This window comes from Ciona intestinalis, chromosome 3 (assembly GCF_000224145.3).
Source record: "Ciona intestinalis chromosome 3, KH, whole genome shotgun sequence".
Taxonomy (NCBI): domain Eukaryota; kingdom Metazoa; phylum Chordata; class Ascidiacea; order Phlebobranchia; family Cionidae; genus Ciona; species Ciona intestinalis.
In genome coordinates, this window is record NC_020168.2 from 5213946 (window position 1) to 5236151 (window position 22206).

The 22206-nt window shown below is 37.9% G+C and overlaps 2 protein-coding genes and 1 long non-coding RNA gene across 3 annotated transcripts; 1 reads left to right on the forward strand and 2 right to left on the reverse strand.

The window, feature by feature from the left end:
* Window positions 1-513: 513 nt before the first annotated feature.
* On the reverse strand, window positions 514-2549 carry LOC104265538. The gene is made up of 6 exons (XR_717189.3): window positions 2429-2549; window positions 2085-2170; window positions 1777-1844; window positions 1518-1599; window positions 978-1085; window positions 514-665 (listed from the first exon to the last, which is right to left on the reverse strand). It is a non-coding gene; the product is annotated as an uncharacterized LOC104265538 (long non-coding RNA).
* A 1484-nt stretch (window positions 2550-4033) lies between these two features.
* On the reverse strand, window positions 4034-16711 carry LOC104265539 (inter-alpha-trypsin inhibitor heavy chain H5). The gene is made up of 14 exons (XM_026833610.1): window positions 16551-16711; window positions 16235-16381; window positions 15285-15435; window positions 14847-15042; window positions 14450-14600; window positions 13911-14097; window positions 13270-13485; window positions 12938-13027; window positions 12587-12714; window positions 11620-11959; window positions 11153-11302; window positions 10697-10861; window positions 5144-5319; window positions 4034-4483 (listed from the first exon to the last, which is right to left on the reverse strand). The coding sequence occupies exons 2-14, from the start codon at window positions 16261-16263 to the stop codon at window positions 4327-4329; spliced, it is 2136 nt and encodes a 711-aa protein (XP_026689411.1). The 5' UTR covers window positions 16264-16381; window positions 16551-16711; the 3' UTR covers window positions 4034-4326.
* On the forward strand, window positions 8201-9705 carry LOC100187420. The gene is made up of 3 exons (XM_002131441.4): window positions 8201-8474; window positions 8733-8845; window positions 9257-9705. Exons 1-3 carry the CDS (start codon window positions 8299-8301, stop codon window positions 9436-9438), a joined length of 471 nt encoding a protein of 156 aa, XP_002131477.1. The 5' UTR covers window positions 8201-8298; the 3' UTR covers window positions 9439-9705.
* Window positions 16712-22206: the final 5495 nt, after the last annotated feature.

Below are 22206 nucleotides of genomic sequence, written 5' to 3' on the forward strand. Positions count from 1 at the left end.
CCTACCTATCGCAGGTTGGCGCCTAATTGTTTGCAGTTGGAACCCACCAGCTTTCGCTGACCGGACTTTTAACCAACCGGCGTGTAAAGGTTTACGCAAACCAGGACGGTCTGCTGTATAGGCCTGGGTGCAATGACACGTGTTGTGTCGGCCCGGTGCAGTGTCCCGGTTCTGTCTAACTTAAACTTCCTATCAGCGATCCCTAGTTATAGCGATGTCACTTCTATCTATCTGATGCCGACTCAGGCCTTGCTGATAAGTGACACCAGGAGTATGGGTTAAAGTTGGAGAAATCTGACCTGCGCGCACCGTTCTTATGCAGGTTGTTTACACACACACTACACAAACACACATGGAGAAATAAAACCCAAGATTCCCAACCACGTTACATTACTAACGTGTACAAAGGTGGATTTTTAATTAATCTTTTGATCTCTGTATATACTTCCCCACGCCACACATCATATACCATAAACATTCAATTTTAACAAGCATTCAGTAAGTATAAGGGACTTTTTATGCTACAGCTCACATAAGTTAGTATTTACATCGACTAAGAATAAATCCTAGTCTGGGTATGCTATGGCTCCATTTTCGTACTTTAGCTTTCCGTCCGATTTTGTCTCTTTTCTGTAAAAGCTATTCGTCCCGTCTTTGTCGGTTTTCTGTAAAAGTAAAACGTCAGATTCGTTGATTATTTAGGTATTTTTCACTAAGTACACCAAGAATGCATAAAGATTGTTACCTCTTACTTAAGAATTTGCATATTTTTTTTGCAATTTTGTCTTAAATAACATAAATTTAAACATCGCTTAGTAAAACAAAAGTAATGTGTTTTATTGTTTAATATTGAATGTAAACGTATGTTGAAAACGCTACAATAAATTTAGTGCCAACATTAATACGTCATTTACTTCTAAAACGTTCAACAGTTTGATTCAGAAACTTGTAAGATAAAAGTTAATTTTTATATGTACCTTCGTTTTTCTTTCGCCGGCAGTTCTTTCGTCTCGCCTAATTTTCTTTTTCAATATTTGCTCATATAGAACCACCGCGGTGACGTCATTTGTTGTGTGACGAGATATCTGTAACGTAAAAACAAAGTTGAACAAAAACTGAAAGATTTAAGACTTAGTTATTCTCTCATTGATACGTGAAATAACTGTCTTTATAACACGGGTGTTCTGTTATGCACCTCGTGCCCGTTTACATGTTATGACGTATAACATTATAGGTTGGGGTAGATGGGACACCATTTTATTCTATTTTTTCGTCGTATTTGGTTTCGGTAGTAAACCAAAGAACATTCAAATAATTCTAAAGCCATTTCCTCACAATTCCCATAGACCGTTGTTAATTTTTCAATCGTTTAAAACACAATCATATTTTTATATTATGTGCTGCGGAAAGTGTCCTATCGTACCCCACATTACTATATGTAACTTTATGGGAGATTTTATTTCATATACCATTATAATTGCAACTGTTAAGAAGAGTTCAGTGGTCATTAAACTAACCAAAATATCACCGGGAATTCACGGAGACAGCTTCGTACCAACATACTCGTAAGTAGCAGAGTAGGTGGCGTAGCGTCTGCATCTGTAATGGTAAAATAAGTAACGTTATAACATGGACGAAAACAGAGAAAAATAGACTTTCTGCCAAATATGGCTTTGACCGCATTACTAGGGCTTTTAATGTAATTGTACTTTATAATCGGAAAAATAAAAATTTATTTTTTTGCGGATTATAAAACAGCAGCTCTAAGTTACCCACCCGCTTAACGTGGATCACATGCGTTGGTTCTATAGAGCATTTCAAGATGAGCCTGCTTCGATAAAACTCTGCAATGGTAAAACTAAAATCAACTAAATGCAATATATAATAATAAATATATAGTACCGCTGCAAAGATGGAATACCTTTACCACATAATATCCAATTATCCTGATCGTGTATTAAACAACTAACACCGGTCTATGGGTGTCGTAATACCGTTGAAAATTTCTTTGGACGTTTTTCATCCAAATGACCCACGGAAATAGAATATACGCCTAGTATACGGATTGTATTTTTTGCACTTACCGGTTATGCAGGTCAACTGTGCGGTAACGAACTTGTAAATATGTCGTTTTGGAGTTAATATATCTTTCTCCTTGTATGTTGGATTGCTATAATAAAAATGCAGTTTAGAATTTAGACCGTTAAAAACAAAATGATTGTATCAAGCGTAGTGTGAGGTACAAAACATGTGAAATATGGTAAATGTTAAAAGATTTTGCCTTAATATGAAGCCGGGTCATTTATATTATATAACGAACTAACAGATTGAACCGGTAAAAACTACGAGTAATTTTGCGCAGAATTTACAACCAGCGAAAGTTGTAACACCTGGTTCTCTGGTTCTAAAATAAAAAATACAAACTCACTTTTAACGTTGCCAATCCAAAGCTGCATCGGCGGCTGTCACTCAAGGCATCTTTATTCGTGAGCGAGATAACTTTTAATGTGATTTGAACACAAGACTTCTGGTCTTCATTGCTTCCATGTGATTCAAACATTCAAAAATTTTAAATAAATAAATTTCCAAACTAGCCAGCTGTAAATCAAACGTTAAATTTTAATACACTTATTAAATGCACTGAATTGCACATATATTGTAAATATTCAATGCTACAACAAGCCTTTATCATAACAGCATAACATATGCACTCACTTGAATACATACTATAACTTGGAAATGCTTCACACTTGTTCTAAAACGTGGCAAACTCAAATGAACAATCTCACATACACAAAACTGAAAACGTGGTGATCACGTGATGGAAAGCTGTGAGCTGATTGGTTAATTGCTAGAAGCACCAGTAAAAACTGTGTGGCAAAAAAATTAAATTACATTTTGTGTGGAATCCACGCCGAGTGTTGCCTTTTTAAAAACTGAATTAGCAACTTTTGTGATAGGAAATAATATGCAGTAACTTGACACCAGGTAACACTGAAATCTATTTATAGTAACAGCGGATTGTGCAAGATTACAGCAATAATTATTTTGACGCCATTCCCGCGACTTGTATGAACACACAGTAAACAATCAAGTCACAATATACTAACTACACGAATAATATTTGCTGATAGACTGTACGGAACATAGGTTACAAAAACTGTACAATATACATTCATGTTTATCTTGTGAATTTATTAATAGTTTAATAGGGGTCATGAACTCTGTGTTAATACATATTTCTTGTTACTTTAATGCGTCATAATGTGCTTTATTATATTCCTGCTAAACAATATATTAACGGGTAGTGCAGGTAACATGTCTTAAATACAGGTACAATGTTTCCGACCATGCTGCGCTAACTCTGGCCTCCATTTAGAATAGAATCTTTTTAACTCGTATTCAAGACCAGGGCTTTAACCTTGTTAATGTGTACAAATACACACTGTGTGACCATTTGTGTACTGTAAGGTAGCCTGTTTAAAAGAAGTGTTTTTAATGCGTTTCCACACAGTAAGAGAAAGTTTGATCAAGTAAACAGCGCCAATCTTTGTGAGTATAATCATGACAGTTTTAAATATTGTACTCATATGCTATTAAAGGTTAATTTAAATGTCTAAAAATATTTGAAAAGTTTCGCATTTTGGTCAACGCCATTCATAAGTTTAGTTTGAAACCGATGTCTATAAATGTTTGGCGGTGCAGTCACTGTACTGCAGGTGAACACATATATGCTGGTCGGCAAAAGAACCGTACCGATTCCGCTCCCCAAATAACCATTGTTTTTATGAAATACTCATCCTTTATGGTAGGCTACTTTGTGTTCTTCAGTCGATTATATTATGTGATTATTGTATTTTTCGGCCAGCTGTAACGTTGACCTTTATCAGAGCAGAACTGTTGCACCTGATGGCTTTCGTTAGCATAAATAAACTGTCTTTGAGAAACATAAACGCCCTTAGCAGAAATACAATACTGTGAATGTGATACAGTATTCCAATAGAATATTTAACGAATTGGCGTTTTTGTAATAGTATCCATGCCTTTATTACATAGGTTTAAAATGAGACAATTGCTTCGCATTGTATAAAAGTCACCGAAGAAAACACTCTTCTTCCAATATAAAGCGAAATGTAGGAAATACAAAAGAGATTGAGCTATATAATAAAGTAGATAAACTGGCGTAGGTTGCTGCAAGTTTTGCCTTAAGACGCGCATCACATTTGTGTCGAATACGTTGTGTTTGCAGTTATGCTGATCGTTGAATATATGCTGTTGGGAAACTTTTTCACTCGCTTCTCTCTATAGCGCTACCTCGCGCCAAGGTCAATAATTCGGCTCATACAAAATATCGTCCACGCGGTAACGCTCGTGAGCCCGACGTGTAAGGCCTTTCGCATTGTTCCTAGCAAACCAACAATCAACCATTCCGTCGCCAGATGGTCTCCTTTTGGTCGTCCTAATAACTTGTCCCATCTGCTCACTAAAACAAAGCATAACAAGTTTAGACTCCGCGATTGTATAAACTACATAGTACTGTGGGGTAAGATGGGACACCTTTAGCACATAGTATTCAGTTATCCCGATGGTGCTTTAAACAATTAACAACGGCCTACGGTAGTCGTGAGGATGCAGTTTTATAATTCATTGACTCTTTTTTATTTACTACCAAATTGGACGAGACAATAGTATGAAAGGTGTCTCATCTTTTCCCACCCTACTATATTATTGTTACTTGGTTTACCCTACCATGCCCGGAAAACGAGGCACGCTACTTTTTCTGTAAAGTAGTTAATTTGGATCACTAATAAAAACCTTTTTCCAATTAAAAATTGATTTGTTTTCTGTCGAAGCCCAGATTTAGTAATATTTATGTTAATTGATTACCCAAATTAATATATACATATTAGACCGTATATACCGCTCATGACATCGAACAGATGTTTTTAATGACATAATTTATATTTTTCTATTTAAATATCTAGACGTTGTTTTAGCAATTTATTTTTTAATCAGACTTAGCTCTTTTAACAGATTAGAAATTTTGTTTTTCATGATGCATTCATTAGCGGGGTATACGTCATATAGACTTAAAATTCAAGCCAGGCTAATTGTCCCCAAAATCAATTAAAATATATCCTACTCGATCCGAATAACAGCGTCGTCTGTCGAATCACCGTCCAATAGCATAACATGACTGTTAAGGAATTGACCGATAACACCGTCCACTTGCTCCCCGAACCTAAAGTCACTGCTACGCACCGCTAGGTCCACGTGATCTGCTGAAAACTGATGTCTGTTGTTTCGGCGGCAAATCACCTAAAAAAATATAGAATACTTTTTATAAAAAATAATATAAAAAATTTGGGGGGGGGGATTTTATTATAAAAAACAGCAGGAAATAATATTTGCCAGAACTTTAGGTGCAAATATAGTAAAAAAACTTTGGCTTAAATTTCGTATCCAATGCTGGCCGTGGGACTTTACCATATAGAAGACCAAGACGGCGTTTAATTCTGTGTAGCAGGCTTTTGTGGCATATCTTGCGGCCATGAAAAGCCGGTATACAAGGAAAATTTCGTGAGGCTGAAAAGATTCCCGGGTACGATTAAGTATTTACAATTATAGAAACCTCCATTCACGAATACGATTTAATTTCACTCGACCGGTTAAGTCCCAAAATTGAACACAAAGACCTCAACATTATTTATCTAGTGGATTTTTATTATATGATGCCAAAATAGAACGCAGTGAAAGTAACGGCACGAATAATTTAGCTTTCGAGGCTAAATGACCGTGGGCAAAAATTCCGTACTTGTTAATCTTCAAGCAAATAAAGACAAACAACCTTATGAGTGCATGATGCGGGCATTTCGGCGTTAACAAGTTCAAGCTGTTAACAACGGGTCGTTAGCACGTCTTTGCTTTTGTTGGTCCACCATACATCAGCAATAATCTTTTTGATAAGCAAGGTGAAATAAGGTTCTAACGATCGAGTTTCACCTCACGTTCAATTATTGGAAGTAAAATAAAGTTCACCGAAAGATTAGATGAACTCTGCTAATCTATAGTAGGGTGAGGAAGCTGGAACACTTTTTCATTACATTTTCTCGTCCCATTTGGCAGTAAACCAAACACATTTAAAAAATTATAAATTGTATTTTTACGAGTCCCATACACCGTGGTTAATTGTTTAAAACATGATCAGGGTATTTCGATATTACGATCGCGAAAATTAATGTTTTTTTGGCGGATCACTTTTGTAGGCTTGTCAGATTACATCCGCGTTTTCAGCATTTTAATTTAAGCGTTTGCAGCAGGGCAATATTTTATTTTATGGCAATATTTATTATATTTCGAATATAATAAGCGACCCAAATGCTTTGGTTAATTTTGACGTAATCTATATGAAAGCGAAATAAAACCAGCTGTGTATTAGTTGGTATACACAGAAATTTTAAAGCCGACTATTTCAAGCTGACGACTTTTAATTATTTTATACATAAAAATGAGCTATTTAAAAGTGACCATTTTCAATTATGTTATACGCCATTTAAATATTTCATATTTTTGCCAGGTCTTCTTTTGCGTCTTTTAATCTAGCTAGGCCACCTGGACAGTATACCTTTTATATATTCAAACAAATATGTAAGCTATTTCGTTTTCCGAATTAATTTATAATAAAGGAAAACCTCTGGATAATTAAATTAAAATTTCCGAAGTTCTTTGAAAGTCTATTCTTACACACAGTGAGTTATCACTCCGTAACCGCCGCGGGCAAATTATAGATTCCGTGCGATTACCTCTGACATTATACCTTACAACCAATATTTATTACGTACAATATGCTTTGTAATACTTTATCTTGCGCAATTCTGAACACCGGGTTTCGATTTATCACAGAACTGAATCAGATGTGTCTACATGTGACATGATAAGACATAACTGGGGGTTTGAAGTTATATAAGTGTGGCCACAAATTGAGTCTGCTTGGTACATGGCACCAATGTCACTTAAAAACAACAACTATGAGTTTGCTGTTATGAATTTGATGACGAATTTTCGAAGTCCTACAAAGTGGGAAAAATAGGGTAATGACGTAAGAGACTGAAGACAGTTTCTCATTAAAAATCCGCAACGTCATAATCACGTCACCATAATGACGAAATCCGTGACGTCATTTGATTGATAGCAATAAGTCGGTCGGAATTTTCGGCCAAATCCGCTAATAATATTTGTGGTACTTTCCACAGTATAACAATGTATCAAAAGTAGACCGGCCGTCTCGGGAAATTACAAGAGCATTATAATTCTCTATCTGATGCCTGTCGGCTTCCAAGTGCCCGGGGCCCAGGTCCAAAGTTCAAAACCCATCCTACAACGCAATATGCCCTTGTTTAGAGTTTTTGTATTTTTGAACAAAATGTAAATTTGTTTTCTGTACTTTTACTCTACCACACTAATACCATGGCTGGTACGGTTAAAGTTACCATGCGTTGCATAATATGAATCGCTAGCTGTTTGACAAGGGAAAAGGGGATTACTCGAAAATTGATGACAGAATTTCGATAAGCGCATTAACATTACCGCAATACAATATAGCGCATTGTATATGAACTGTTCGGAATTTCGAAGTCTAAACTAAATCAACCTGTTGAAATGTTGATGCTGTACTTAGTCTGCTATGACGGCATTGTGACAACATAATACCACAGGCATTAGGAACGCCTCCCGGCGAAGGCATAGTGATTTACAACTGCCATAGTTTCAACGTTAAAAAACCGCGGCAATTCGTTCGTGCTCTTCCCAAAATAGGCGGCAAAAACTCCGACCCGATTGTAACAATAAATCTGCCAATCGTTCCGTCGTCATAGTCTCTGCCTACGTTTTTTCGAAACCGAAAGGGTAAACTGGATATTGCCCAAAAGTCTATACTGATTTTGACGAGCAACGAAAGTTGCAGCTCCTCTCGGAATACGTAACCACAAGTCAACCAGCGTATATGATATATGGTCGAACGGAGTAATATGTGTCATCATGGCGCTCTGATTTCATCATGCGTAGCTGGAATCGTGTCCGAAATAAACGAGTCTCATTTTGAACAAAAACCGCAATGGAGAATCTACCGGATAACTCTTTTTAGACGAAGCCGCGAAATGGCACCGGTGTGACGTGTGCGAAGACGGCGGGAAAAAGGTTTTAAAAACCAGGTATAAATACCTCGGATTTCCTCTCCGGAAGCACATATTTTGTTCAACCACTTTATTAGAGGAACTGAAAAAAATCAAGTTCAGGAAAATGGATCGGTCAATGCGACACCTTCTTCTTCTCGGGTGCTTTCTTTTTGTTCTGTTTATTGTTTCTTCTGAGGCGAAAACTTTTAGATTGAGAGGGCTGGTTAGAAGTCGGAGAAATCCAAATAAAGTTATACGGAGACAACTAGGAGCTTTAAATTCACGCATACTGCTCAGAAGGTAGGCCTAAGGAGATTTTTTTCCTAGTTTATTTCTTCTAAGATTTTGATTCTATAATACAGTTTTCCAAAATTTTAATTTTATAATTTACTTTTTTAACTTTTTTAGTATATATTTCCCCTAAAATTTTTCTATTTTTCCTACGATTTTGATTCATATAGTTTATTTCTTCCAAAATGACATTTTATTTTTTGCCGCGATTTTGATTCAACATTTTGTTTCCTTTTTTAAAAAAATTAATCAATTTTAATTTTCTAGAGGGGGGAAATTTCGCATACAAAAATGCGGTCCCATCCTGGGCACGGCGTGTGCGGAGTTGGCGAACCACTGCCATTCGTCAGTTTTATCAAAACGAAGTATTACTGATAAAGGTGAGACTATTTACGTTAAACGAATAGGTGTTTATGTAACTTGCTTTATTCTTGTGGGGCCGGAAACAACAGTCGTTATAACACGAGTTTGTTCGTTCCATACACCTCGTGCCAGCTTACGAGTTACCACCTATGGACCTTTGTAGACATTTTATGTACGGCGGATAATTTAGACAGCCCATAATCACTGGGTTGGCCCGATTTTCTTTAAGTGTTTTGCTCAAGGAACTTGCGCCACAAAGGGTAGCAACGTCGAGCCTCGAACCCGTCACCGCCGGGCTAGAGTAACTTTTAAGAATATAAATCATGGTATAAAATTGGCTGTAATTATCTTACATATTCTGGAATACGAGCTTCAATAGGATTGAGCAATTATAGCCCAACATGACAATGCGTATTCTAATATCACAGATCAAAAGCCGCAACTACCAGCTTTCCGCAAACGAATGGCGAAGAAGCTGAAACGAAGCCGTAGGCGAAGGCGATGTCGCCAAAAGAAGAATTGCAGGAAACGAAAAACTTTACGCCGGGTGCAGAAACCCAAGCAGCCACTCAAGGTCACATGCGGAGTCTGCCGGAGTTATTGCTGGTAATGCGACCATGTGTATTCTCGTCACGTTTCACTGTATAGCTTCGGGCAGTAATGAAGAATTCATCCTCATTTGAACCCAACACCCAAGAGCGAAATTATTGAAAAGACTCTTAAAAGTCGATGCAGTTCTGTCTTTGCGCCCGTTGTGTTGTGTTTTCATATTAATTATGCTGTTACCTCATTAATTTATTTGTCGTTTTCCGTTCTCACCTGTCATCGACTTTATATGAATGTAATATAATGAATGAATGAATGAATGATACAACATAATTTATCCTCGTGGTCGGAAAGCGACAGTCGTTATAACTCGGGTGTTTATACGTCTCGTGCCAGCTTACGAGTTACCATACTTTGTGAGTGCTTTTTTTATAATTTGGACAACCCATTAGTGACCACTGGGTTGAAGCAATTGCCGTTAAGTCTCTTTTCCAAGGACACATACGCCCCCGATGGTAGCAGCGACGAGCCTTAAACCCTATACATTAACGCCAGACCGTACTTGTCTCCGCATCTATTTACATGTTTTGACAAAACTAGTTGAAAAACCGTTTCTTGTATCGACAGCCGTGTGATGCTAATCCATCACGATTGTTGCTGCCAGCAACTGGGCCTGTTGTTACCTGCCACAGTAACGTATACATAAGGTGTCATGGCCATGTAATGTCTAATTGATTGACCACAGATGGCCGTACTTTCCAAGCCATATTTCTAGCATTCCAATATAACAGAAAGGCGTCTTCAAAGCGTGCCGTATGCAAGATTCCAATGATCAAATTTCACTAAGTGATAATTACCAACTTGTAATAAGTGATCCGATCACAATATATGATACATACCACTGGAACCGTGTAATTTTGGTGACCTGATTAGCAATTTCGGTGACTTGGTTTGACAAATAAACTTGACAAGTCACCACCGAACGAATGAGAAACTTTTTGTTAAGATTAAATTAGTGATCGCCTCATATCGGCATTTACAATTCCTGAGGCTATGCGTGGCTTGCTTGTAATTTATCTTTGATTTACAATAAACACCGCGGCCTGCCTGCTTAAACGACGGCAGATTATCTAAATACGACGCTCCTGCCTTCTGTGCTTGTAAAATCAATCGACTACTTCGTTAAAAACATTAAAGCGTCACTGGCATCTGCCACACTCTGTCAAACATAAGTTAAGCCATAATCTAGTATTGCAATATTTCTAATAAAATTTTAAGCGCAAAAATATTGTTAACAGTGCAAAAAAAAATAATAAACTTACTTGAAAGTTTAACCCGTCAATCACTATATCAATGCGAGCATGTGTATTAGTAATACCATGCATCTGGAAAGTGATCCCTTTTCGCCGAAACGTCATAGGTGACGTCACAGGGAGCGTGAACGGTTGAGCACCCACGGGCATAAACGTTACGTTGTATGGCCGCACCTGCAAAACGCATCACAGTTTGAACAGTTGTATGTTTCATGTAAATTGAATTCAAGTTATGCAAATGAGTTAAAATAACATATTTTGAATTTAAGAAATAAAAAAACAAAAAAACTTTATAATCGTTTCTTTGCTTAAAAGAGCGTCATTATTTGTTAAAATTAAGCACACAATTATAAAAGATGGGATATAATTCGCTAACCATTTACTTCTTACTCCGAGTACAATACATTACTAATGAAAAATTTTCGAAAAAGTGTAAATCCAAAACTTAACGTTATCGCCACTTACCAAAATCTTAAAGTTTTTGTGTGGTATAACAATGTACAAGCTGGAAATATATGTTCGTTCTGTTTTCATTGAACCAGGAGGTGATTTGATCGCCACAATATCTCCATTTACCATCACTTTTGATACAGGATCATACAGAAGATTAAATATCTGTAAATACAAGTTAAAAAAATAACATCTGTAATTTAAAAAAGATTAAATATTTATAAGTAAAAAATTAATATCTGAAAAAAAAATGTTGTAGGATAGGGGAAGATGGGGCACCTTTAGCACATATTATTCAATTATTCTGTCATGTTTTAAACTATTAACAGCGGTCTATGGGAGTCGGTGGGTTACAGTTTTATAATTTTTTAAATGTTATTTTTGTTTACCACCAAATGAGACGAGAAAATAGAATGAAAGATGTCCCATCATCCCCACCCACCTCAATAAAAGTAGTGTTTTAAACCGAAATTCCAACCCACCTCTCCATCCTCGCCATCCCAGTTAAAACAGAGGTTGATCTTCGGAGTAAGAGGAACAATAAAGTGAGGATCACCGGAAAATCCTCCCCTGGATCTCATTGAGGATTCGGGCGCATCAAACCGTAAAGAACTTGTAAACTCGGGTTTAAAACGATGATCTTCCGATACCAGCAACATTTTCTTTTTCTTCCTAATCCTCTTCGCTTCTTCCTCCAGGCGTCTCTCCTCTTCCAAACGCTTCTTTTCCGCCTCTGCCTCTTTTCTAAGCTCCTCTTCAATCTTCCGTCGATCTTCAGGTCGAACCACGACGAGTGACGTCAGAGGAGTAACGAAATTGTGACTAAAAGGCGATAATATAATTGTGAAAAAAAATAGAACTGTAAATAATCAATTTTGAATCACGGTTTAGTATAGTAGGGTCGGGGAAGATGGGGCATAATTCATTATATTATGTGCTAAAGGTGTCCCATATTCCCCCACCCTACTACATGGTGAATTTTGTTAGCATTAAATTGCTAGAACTTGTTGGCAACGCAACGTTGTCTGAGTTGTTAGATTGAATGGCCGAGTACAATTTATTTACCCTTTGCGTAATTTTTAACCCCACGTAGTTTATTTAACCCACGTATTTCTTTAACCTCACGTGGTAATTAACTTCACGTGGTATATTTAACCCCACGTGGTATTTACCCCCACGTGGTATTTAACCCCACGTGGCGAACGATCGATTAAACAGCTCATTAGTGTTATTAGTTTAAACATCTGGTCAGGGACAATTGGGTTGTAGTAATGTCCGTTAAATTATTTCCCCCAAACACACTTTCATAAATTATACCAACAACCTGTTTCGAACCCGCTACCCATCGACCACGATGTGAGCACCTCACCTCGGGAGCCACTTCTCCGAAGAATTGCCAGATTTATTAGATTTTAAATGAGAGCTTTAAATATTGATACGTTTTCTTACCTAAGTGACATGTTCAAAGCTTCTTCTCTTAGTGACTTCTTTAATGTTTCATTCGGGGCAATGTTCGCGGAACGCAGCAACATTTTGACTTTCAAAAATGCCCACAAACGTTCCGTGAAATCTGGTATCTGTAGTAAAAACATACGAGTGTAAATATAGCTGTGGGGTAGAATGAATATCTTTAGCAAATAATGTCTTCTACTTCTTCATCGTGTTTTAAACAATTAACAACTCTATTTTAAAGTCGTAAGCAAACCGATATATACTTATGTAAATATTCTTTCTTACCACCGAATACGACAATAAAAGAGAATAAAAACATCAACATAGCCCCGTGTAACCAATATATACCTGGTGTGTTGACTCTGTTATACTAGAAGTCGCATCGGGATCAATATCGAAATCCATCTCGATTTCGTTTTCAAAAGATCGCCCTCGTAACTGTAACAGGACAGACACGTTATAAATTGATTAAAATTTAGGACATAAATAAAAAATGTTAAAAACGCAGGTTTAGAATGAACGAAAACTGATTTACCCTCTGCAACGGCAAAAGTTATAATACGGGTGTTAGTAGCGATGACCCCGTGTAACCATTACCTACTAAAAAAATGAAAACATTAACCATCTTACCCCAATCTACTGTACCTAGATTAAATAAACATTACTCCTATCCATCTTACCGTTCCAGTAATCTGTCTTCTTGGTCTGCTCTCTCCAAGTTCGTCCAATCCAGACAAATCTTCTCCCTCGAGTATTTTTCCAGCCACTACCATCTCAGTACCGGAAAACAAGATGTCTACGTCATTGGTGGTGACGTCACCAACTTTATCGGCGGCATATTCGATCGTGACGTCAGTGAGGACGGGTGCAGAAACTTCGTCGAAGAAATGTCGGATCTAAAAAAGGTAAAACACAGATTAATTTATTTTACAACTTTATTAATCTAAATGACACCCGAATAGCATTTGTGATACTTTAAGGATTTATTATCAAACTTAAAAAACTATATATTACTGCGGGGTATGGTGTAGTACTGTTAGCACCTAAATCCCACGTGTTTTGAACAATTAAGTTTTTCTATAGAGTCGCGAAGCTACGGTTATATAATTCTGTAAACATGCTTTGTTTTTTACTACCAAATGGGAGGAGGAAAAAAAGAATTAAAGTATGTCCACCCTTACTCCACCCAACTATACAGTAATTCAAACTTTCTGTTAAAAAAACGTTTTCTTTTATTATTTTTCGTTTTTTTTTATTATATTAACTCTGTCTACTAAATTATTAAAAAAATCGAATCATTTTCTTAAACAGTTCAACTTACCTGTGTTGCGGCGTCCAAACTTTCAAAGACTCGTCTCGAGACCCCTCCGTTTAAGGCAGCAAGCTTCTCAAGGAACCGCATGTCGACCAAGGATCCGAACCCTATTGTATGAAGGTTGACTCTTCCTCCGTTGATCTTCTCAATCCTGGACGCGATGTCATCCGTTCCAACATCATCTTTAGTTGGTCTAGGATAAAAATCTTTAATAAAATGTGTTGGTGGCAGTTTACAAAAATTAGAATAGTATAATAGGGTGGGGTAAGATGGGTATGTTTTATTCTATCTTGTCGCCCATTTGGTAGTAAACAATGAATGTTTATCGAATTATAAAACCGTAACCTCGCGACTCTAAAGTATTTTTTTAAACACTTTTTAAATAATCGTTTATTTTCTTAAAATCTGTGTCTTAAATTTTCTACTAATAAAATTAATACATAGTAGGTAATAATAGCAGTAACAATTTTGAAATTTAATTGTCGCGTTATATTTTCGTTAAAAATATATTAATGACTTTGCTCCTAAACCAATCTAAAAATTACCTTCCGTCTGTAAGAAATACAATCATCTTGGCATAGTTGGATAATTCAGTTTGTGTCTCTGTCGCTCTCTTGCGGATAAAATGATTGGTTTCCGGTTGTAACGGAACGGGGGTGGGGAAAGGTGTGGTGTCCTCCACCATTGTTTCGTTTTCTGCGGTGAAATGAAAATATAGTGTACCACTTGCTTGTTGTGGGTGGTTTGATATAAGCCTTGTCTAATGTTCCAAGCATGTAGTGTATGTTTTAAACGTATTTACCCACACAATCAATCAATATACAATCGAACTGTCGATTTTGTGTACTAAATAATATAAGTACTAAATATTCCGGCCAGGTGACAGTTGATTACCCCTTCTCACAACAGTATAATGACAAACCAGTTTCAACCGCCAATTACCTGGTAAAGACGGTAAATACGGCTCCATTATCGCAAATGCGGTCTGCAAAGCTACTAGCATGTTCGTGCCGCCTCTGGCGCTGACGGCATCCACGTAAGTAATTGCGTCGTTGATGCTGCGTGTTGAAGCTGTAGATAGAACACCACTGATCCAAGGCTCGGCTGTATCTCCAAAAACGACTATGTTGAAGTGGTCCTAGAAATCATTGTAATATATTAGTAATATTTAGTGCATGCACTTACATATAGTGTATAATAAGTCCTGTGCAGTGGTATATAGTGGTTTAAGTACTACATGGACCACAAGATACAGCCATATACGTGGTGACGTGTGAGTGATCACGAGATGTATATATCCAATAACGAGTGTAGTTACCCGCCACGCAACAATAAACAGATTACATAAATTATTATAACCTGAAATTTTCATGTTCGTACCTCATTGTTGAGCGACCGCAAGGAATCTGCCAAAGCTTGCTTGACTTGTTTAAGCTTGTAGCCAAACATCGAACCTGAAGTATCGACCACAAATACAACTAACTTGGGGAAAGCAGCAAGTGATGGCGGGGCAAAGTGATGAGCAAAAAAACTGAATATATTTGGAAATTAGTACATAGTACTGTGGGGTAGGATGGGATAACAAAGGCACCTAAACCCTCTATTTCCTGAACTTGTATTTTAACAACAAGCAACGCTATTTTAAAGTCGTAAGGGCTTGGTTTTATGATTTTGTTTGTTTACTACCAAATGGGACGAAAAAAACGAAACACGTCCCATTTTACCTCACCCTAATATAGTCACAATTATACACTAAATAGGAGTGTATAACATAAATTTAATTAAATTAGTGAACTAAGAAAAGGGTGCGCCTTAGTAAAAATATTAAAGATCCACTTTGCATAATACAAAACACAGTTTATGCATATATGCAAAACAGCTGTCAAAATTGTATGTCTAAGACCACTTAGTCAAATGTTATTTATTTGCAACGTAAATATTTTTATGTTCCGTATCGAAAGCTGTAATAACAAAGGTGTTCTGTTTTTACACACCTCGTGTCTGCCTATACGAGTTGGCTCGTATGTTTATTTATAATAGGAGATTGATTATTGTTTTAATTTTTCTTGATTTTCCTAATGTGCGGCTGACTATATACGGACAGTCTCTATAATGGGCCTCTCGGCTAGAAGCAGCCACGCTAACTTTTTGCGTAAATAGCATAACTAGTGGCGCAGCCAGAAAAAAATCAGGGTGTGGGAAAAAGTAATAATTTTATTTTTTTAATTTTTTTTTTTAATATTTTTTTAAGGGGGTCTCGCAATCCCCCAACCCTCCCTGGCTGCGCTACTGAGCATGATCGTAAACTTAAGGTCTCTATAACAGCTTACCCGTTGTGGATTGCAATATCTCCAAACATTTGTGTCCTTTCCACGTCATATCTGACCACCAAAGTTCCTGATAAACCGAAAGGTGAATATTCAGTTTGGTGGTCAATGGAGGGGGCGTATCTAACGTGAGAGTATCGACGATTTCGCCTGCAAATAAAAATCAAATCTGTGTTAACTTTTATAGCTTTTGGTATAATCATAAAAATGCCCGGTTTGGTTTAAAACGGAGCTAAAACATGTTTTATCCGAAATTGCTTGATTTCTGGGATCAGACGAAAACATTTTCATTTAGCCGTGTTAAACGGGTAATACCTACCCAAATGTAACGGTTGACCCAGGAGGGACATCTACCGGCGATATTAAATTGACTTGTTCGGTCCTTATTGGCGGGACTCGAACAAATGTGATCGGGTTCTGGTCCACAATATGAACATCCACTGTGAGATGATTGACAGGTTGTACATGATTATCGTAACAGCGTATTCGTATTCACCTCGTTACTGAAACATCATTTAGTCACCATTTTGACCGATACGTACAAAACAAAAAAATAGACAAAAAAAAATAAAAAAATTAGTAGGGTGGGGTAAGGTGGGACATGACTTAAGTCTCTTCCCATTTTGTAAAAAAACAAGGAACATTTACAAATTTATAAATCTATAGCCCGGCGACTCTAAAACAGTGTTGCTATTAGTTAAAACACGATGTGGAAACATGGGATATAAAATTTTTTTTCAATGAAATTATAAACTAGCTCAAACCACTATCTTAATCCATTACAATTTGTTCAATAAGTTTTGTAAAGCTACATTCTAATATAGTTACTTACTCGTCGTAGTAACTGTTGGTAAGTGAGTTCGAACGTCGCATGCTCGTGTTCGGCAATAAACAACTTTGTTTTGAATGCTCTTGTTGATTTATCACGCGCTGCCACGTGACCAGCAGTTTTACCAGTTTGCTTCGCCTAAACACAAATTATTTATTCGAAACCAAACACGTATTATGAGCAATCGTATATTGAAAAACTCTCTTTACATCTTGACGACGTTGTACAATAATTTGATCGCGTGCATTCACATGTGTACAGAGTATAAGCAAACATGTCACTCAACATCATACTTCTTACATAAGTTTCTCTGGTCCAGTTGTCTAAATGGAATGTCCAAATTACCCACCACGTGAGGACAATACGAAACATTTAGTCAATTTTAAAAAATGGGTTAAAATCAAATGCAATTTAAACAAATAGCCACACGTTGATTTCCCCCACACTTTAATACCTACCTTATCATATACTTTCTTCGCCTTTTCCTTTGTTTCAATGCTACCAACGATGATTTGTTGCCCAGTAGTCATCGTAAGATTAACTATATAAGCATCGGCGGGCAGTAGGATATGAAACTCAGCTTCCCGACCAATATCCGCGTTGTTTGTTACTCGCGATGTGACCACGGTTTCTGCGTACCTAAAATATAAAGACGAATGATTGTGAATTTAACTTTCTTTATCCCCACGTGGACGAAAAACGACAGTCGCTATAACACCGATGTTCCGTTTTATACACATGAGGTTAAATACTGTATACCTCCAAACGTAGAGGATAAACAATATGGCCATTTAATTTATAGTATATTGGGGATGAAACGGGATAGATTTAAATCTCTTTGTTGGTAAAAACAAAAATCATACTTAAAAATAACCCTTCCGTAAGGTGGCAGTCGCGAGCCGTTTACCTTGCGTTTATTGTACCGACGATGTGAAGAGAATCAACTCTTGGTCGTTTCTTCTGTCCGACCACGATCGTACAAGTTCCGTATTGAAAAGAACCCGGCAAGTTACCGCGCACTGTAATGTATTTGTTTACACTAAGACTGCATAATGCACCTATAGTAGGACATACTATCCCATATTTCGTAATGTTTAGACATTAACGAAATGAGTCGTAAGGACACGGGTATATAATTTTGTGAACATTCTTTGTTTACTACTAAAAGTACGACGGTAAAAATACCTGGCCTAAATCCTAGAACCCATAACGTGCCACGCTGCGGAACCTCACTCAAAAAAATAAAATACATTAAGCTTGAATATAGTATATTGTACCGGTTGCAGTGAGAATCGAGGCCACTCCATCCTTTACACTGGTAGGGGCAAGTAAATGGACGGTGAACACACGACTGGTACCAGATGGAATACTTTTCCTGCCATAAGATGCAGACGAGGAAGAGAAGGACTTCGTATCAGAAAGACTGAACAGAAAGGAATCCTGTATAAAACAAATGCAAAAATAGTTGTGAATACTTTAAAAAGTGATACAAAGTTCGTGCTGTTGCAGGCGGATTGGTAAAAATATGTGGGTAGAATGGGTTAGATTTTTGTTTTTTAAACCCCTTTGGTGGTAAGCAAAGAATATTTACAAAAGTATAATCGTAGCCGTGTGACTGTAAAAGGCCCCGGTAATTGTCAAAAACATGATCAGGAAAAGGTCTTAGGTGATAACAGTATTCCATCTTACTTCACAGTACTATACTTTAAACGATGATAAATAGTTTGTGATAAGGCAGGATTGATGAAATATTGAGATGACAAATTCAAGCGATAAAAGTGGGCACGTTCCACCTCATTGTGTGGTCAGGCTCGATAAACATTGGGCTTTACCACAAGCTGGTAGTTTTAAACCGCAGTATTAATGTAATGCGCATTGCTTTACTGCTTCAAATGTTATACTAGCTTTGTTTACTATACTATAAGCTAGTATGACATGTGAACGCTTTATATCAGGAGCGGAAAGCGACAGTGGACCTATTGACAAAGAGACCACCCGCTGTGCGAGGTTAAGCAGCGAGAAAAGACCACTTACATTTCCCCCCTTGTTAGTGACCGTAATGTTGACCGGTGTCCTGACCCCGGCTCTGAAGACGACGTCGGTAAGGTCACACTCCACGGTCACATGCGAAGGTGAAATCAGCCGAGGAATCAGTCGCCTGAATGTGTTGCCTGCACGAAAATAACGAGTTGAGGACAATTTTGGAGCCACGCGAAAACGACTTGAAGTCAAACGAATATTTGAGCAAAGCCGGTCACACCTTTAACGAATGTTTAACCTTACATATTGTGACAATGGCGCGTGTTCAACGTTTAAACTAGAGAAGTTTACGCTTTTCTAAGAAAAATGCTGACAAAAAATTATTGTAAGCAATAGATTTAATTGCCCACTCAAGTTGGTCAGTTTATCAGTTATGATTTGTACCAGATGCCGCTGTGTCCACACAGACTTGCCCGGCTTATTTATAATGACTAGTCTGTCAATCCCAGAAGAGGTCGCGCGGACAGCACCCTACTCGCCATTAAGTGTAACGCGATAGCTTAAAACTGTAACAACACGGGCAAAGGACATGTACAGGAAACGGCCGTTTTTACGCAAGAAACACTGGCCCAAATCGGCCCATTAACTTTATACCATGCTTCACTGCCACAAATTCAACGTGGCATTAAATTTTCAACAGCAGTAGTGCTTTCTGTTTCCTGCTATTTGTTTCCTACCCAAAAGAAAAGTGAAGCACCTTGTGTTTGTCCACAGTTATTCGCAAAACCGTGACTGTTTTCAAACAGCTATTTTCAGACAGCAACAGGCAGCAGTAACCCACAAACAAACCGACCGTAGTATAGCTTTCGATAGGTAGCGAAGACAAAGGACCTTCACACCACATCACTTGAAGCAGAAGTCCATGTTCCATTCAATGTCAATTACCCGTTGAAACATCAAACGTTTAAATAAACAGAAAAATCTATGGCTCGACATACACATACAGATGTCAAGCAAGAAATACAGGGCTGTTACACGCAATCCTTTGACAGGAGCATCTGTAACCATGGAAGCGAAGTTGTTTGCCGACGTCACGACTAAGCGAGCACACTGATGACACGGATATCTTGTTGCAATCGACAGTTGATCTCCTTGTTTCGCAAAAATAGACCACTGTTCAGTGGATGCCAAAATCAGTGACCCTTCCCTTTGAACTTGTCTGCTTCGTGCACCAAACACGAAGATTGACTGTAAATTCACTTGTTTTTACAACGTATTATCGCTTCCACAAGGTTTCGTCTTGTCCGCGCTATTTAAAAGGGGTTAGATAAGAAGGGGGTTTAGTATCGCCTTTAAATTGTATTTCGGAAGTAAACAAGTTTTCCGAGTCAGCGGATCGAGTGACTGACAAGAAACGATTGCTGTAACTCTCGGCTTACTCTCTATAGTTGTATCGTTACAAGAAAGGGGTAATGTGATTGCTTACTGACAGACCGATGCGGTGTGAGAAATTTCCGTTCCCTACCACCTCGAAAACCAAGGCAGCTCAATTATTCCGCCCCAGCTGCCAAAAGCGCGAAACACCTCCCGCATACCAAGTAATCCAATTAAAGTGGAGGTTTTCGCGAGAGGCAAGAGAAAGAGCGCAGAAAATTGCCCACGTCAAAATTTATGATTCTCACGATGACAGGGCTGTTGAGATACTATATCCCCACACCTATTACCGTGGTGTTTTTCCAAGCCACGGTATGGGATAGCGGTGAATTTTGGGCTCGATAAAATCGCGTGTGGTTCCTTTGCGCGGTAGCAGGGTAGCAGAGCCTCGATTCCTGTGGTTAACCACGATCGTTCCGCCAACAGCTTCCTTTAGTGCGTTGGTTGAATCCGGATTGACCGGGCTTTAATCTCAACCAAACCTTATATTCAGCGCTTGTAATTTGATCAAGCGTCTAATTAGGGTGAGCTGCGGAAAGTAGGACAACTATCGACAACACATGTAAAAGCGACATCGGAAACAGCTTCTCACGCGCAGAAACTTTGATTCAGATTTTAAAACTGCTTTAGCTTTATTTTAAAACTTTGTTTATTGCCAATCTACACAAAATTAAACAGCGTCCTGGATTAGTTTTTTCAAGCAAAACGGCTTCCCGGCTGTAAAATTACGCACCGTCGATATCGTATCCTTTTCATATGACTTCCGCAACTGCGTTTTGACTTGCCTTTCAAATGCAGCTAAGCCGTTTGACCCCAGTTGCCTTGTTACTCACTGTGAGTTCTTTGAAAATTAGAATCATCCAAAACCATTCGTGCATTCCGGCGGCGTACAGCGCTGCCATGGGGGCGCAGGTGCCGTGAACTTTTACGCTCCCAGCAAAACGCGTCCCCTGACAATACGGCACCGGGTATTTCCGAGACTACTGGGACTGCTTTGGAGTTGGAAAACAAATTCCAAGTTTTTCAGGCGCAGTGGTCCCTTGGATTGTAAGACCGTACAATTGCTGCTAGCGAATGTGTATTTCCTTTTTTCTCTGAACGTTTTTTTTGGTGCTTAATTCTTTAAAATACATAACGGTTTCCAAATTATACGTTACATGTTGCTATGCATATATCAGCATGCCAAAAATCAACATCCAGTGTTTATTGTAATCATGAACTGCCCCCCCGCCTGCGTTAAGTGATTAGCATCGTATGTTTTATACCGGTATGCGATGTTATACATGAATTAGGGGCGTCTTATCTGCCAAACAGCTGCTATACATTATGTAACTGTCAAACTACAGGTGATGTAATGTATTGAGATAAGCCTAACTTTCAACACGAACGCCCGACATTTTCGTGTAGGCAATTCCATGCATTGTCACACAGCCGGTTTTTTCCAGACTTTTCAGCGGTTTGATTTGCGTACTTTTTCAAAAGCTGTTTCGTTGTTTGAAACATTTCTGCATTTATGTATACACAATTTTGATTTTCTGTTGGTATGTACCTGTCAATAGTTATCGACCACATGTTTGCTGCCCAGTGGAGTGGGGTAATACGGGACATGTTTTCGTTCCATTTAATAGTAAACATTAAATAAATGCTTTGTTAATTGTTAAAAACACGACCAGAAAATAAGAAATTAAGGTGCTAACGATATCCCACCTTACCCCACCGTACTATATAAATA

What these genes read in the sequence shown, in the direction of transcription:
- LOC104265539 (XM_026833610.1), bottom strand. Translation starts at nt 16,263, where the DNA reads ATGTTTGGAGATATTGCAATCCACAACGG. An exon ending in TAACAGAGTCAACACACCAG is followed by an intron (nt 12,715 to 12,937) that starts GTATATATTGGT and finishes TTTTTACTACAG; the next exon opens with ATACCAGATTTCACGGAACG. An exon ending in GCTTTGAACATGTCACTTAG is followed by an intron (nt 11,960 to 12,586) that starts GTAAGAAAACGT and finishes ATCGCCTTTTAG; the next exon opens with TCACAATTTCGTTACTCCTC.
- LOC100187420 (XM_002131441.4), top strand. Translation starts at nt 8,299, where the DNA reads ATGGATCGGTCAATGCGACACCTTCTTCTTCTCGGGTGCTTTCTTTTT. An exon ending in TCACGCATACTGCTCAGAAG is followed by an intron (nt 8,475 to 8,732) that starts GTAGGCCTAAGG and finishes TTAATTTTCTAG; the next exon opens with AGGGGGGAAATTTCGCATAC. An exon ending in ACGAAGTATTACTGATAAAG is followed by an intron (nt 8,846 to 9,256) that starts GTGAGACTATTT and finishes CTAATATCACAG; the next exon opens with ATCAAAAGCCGCAACTACCA.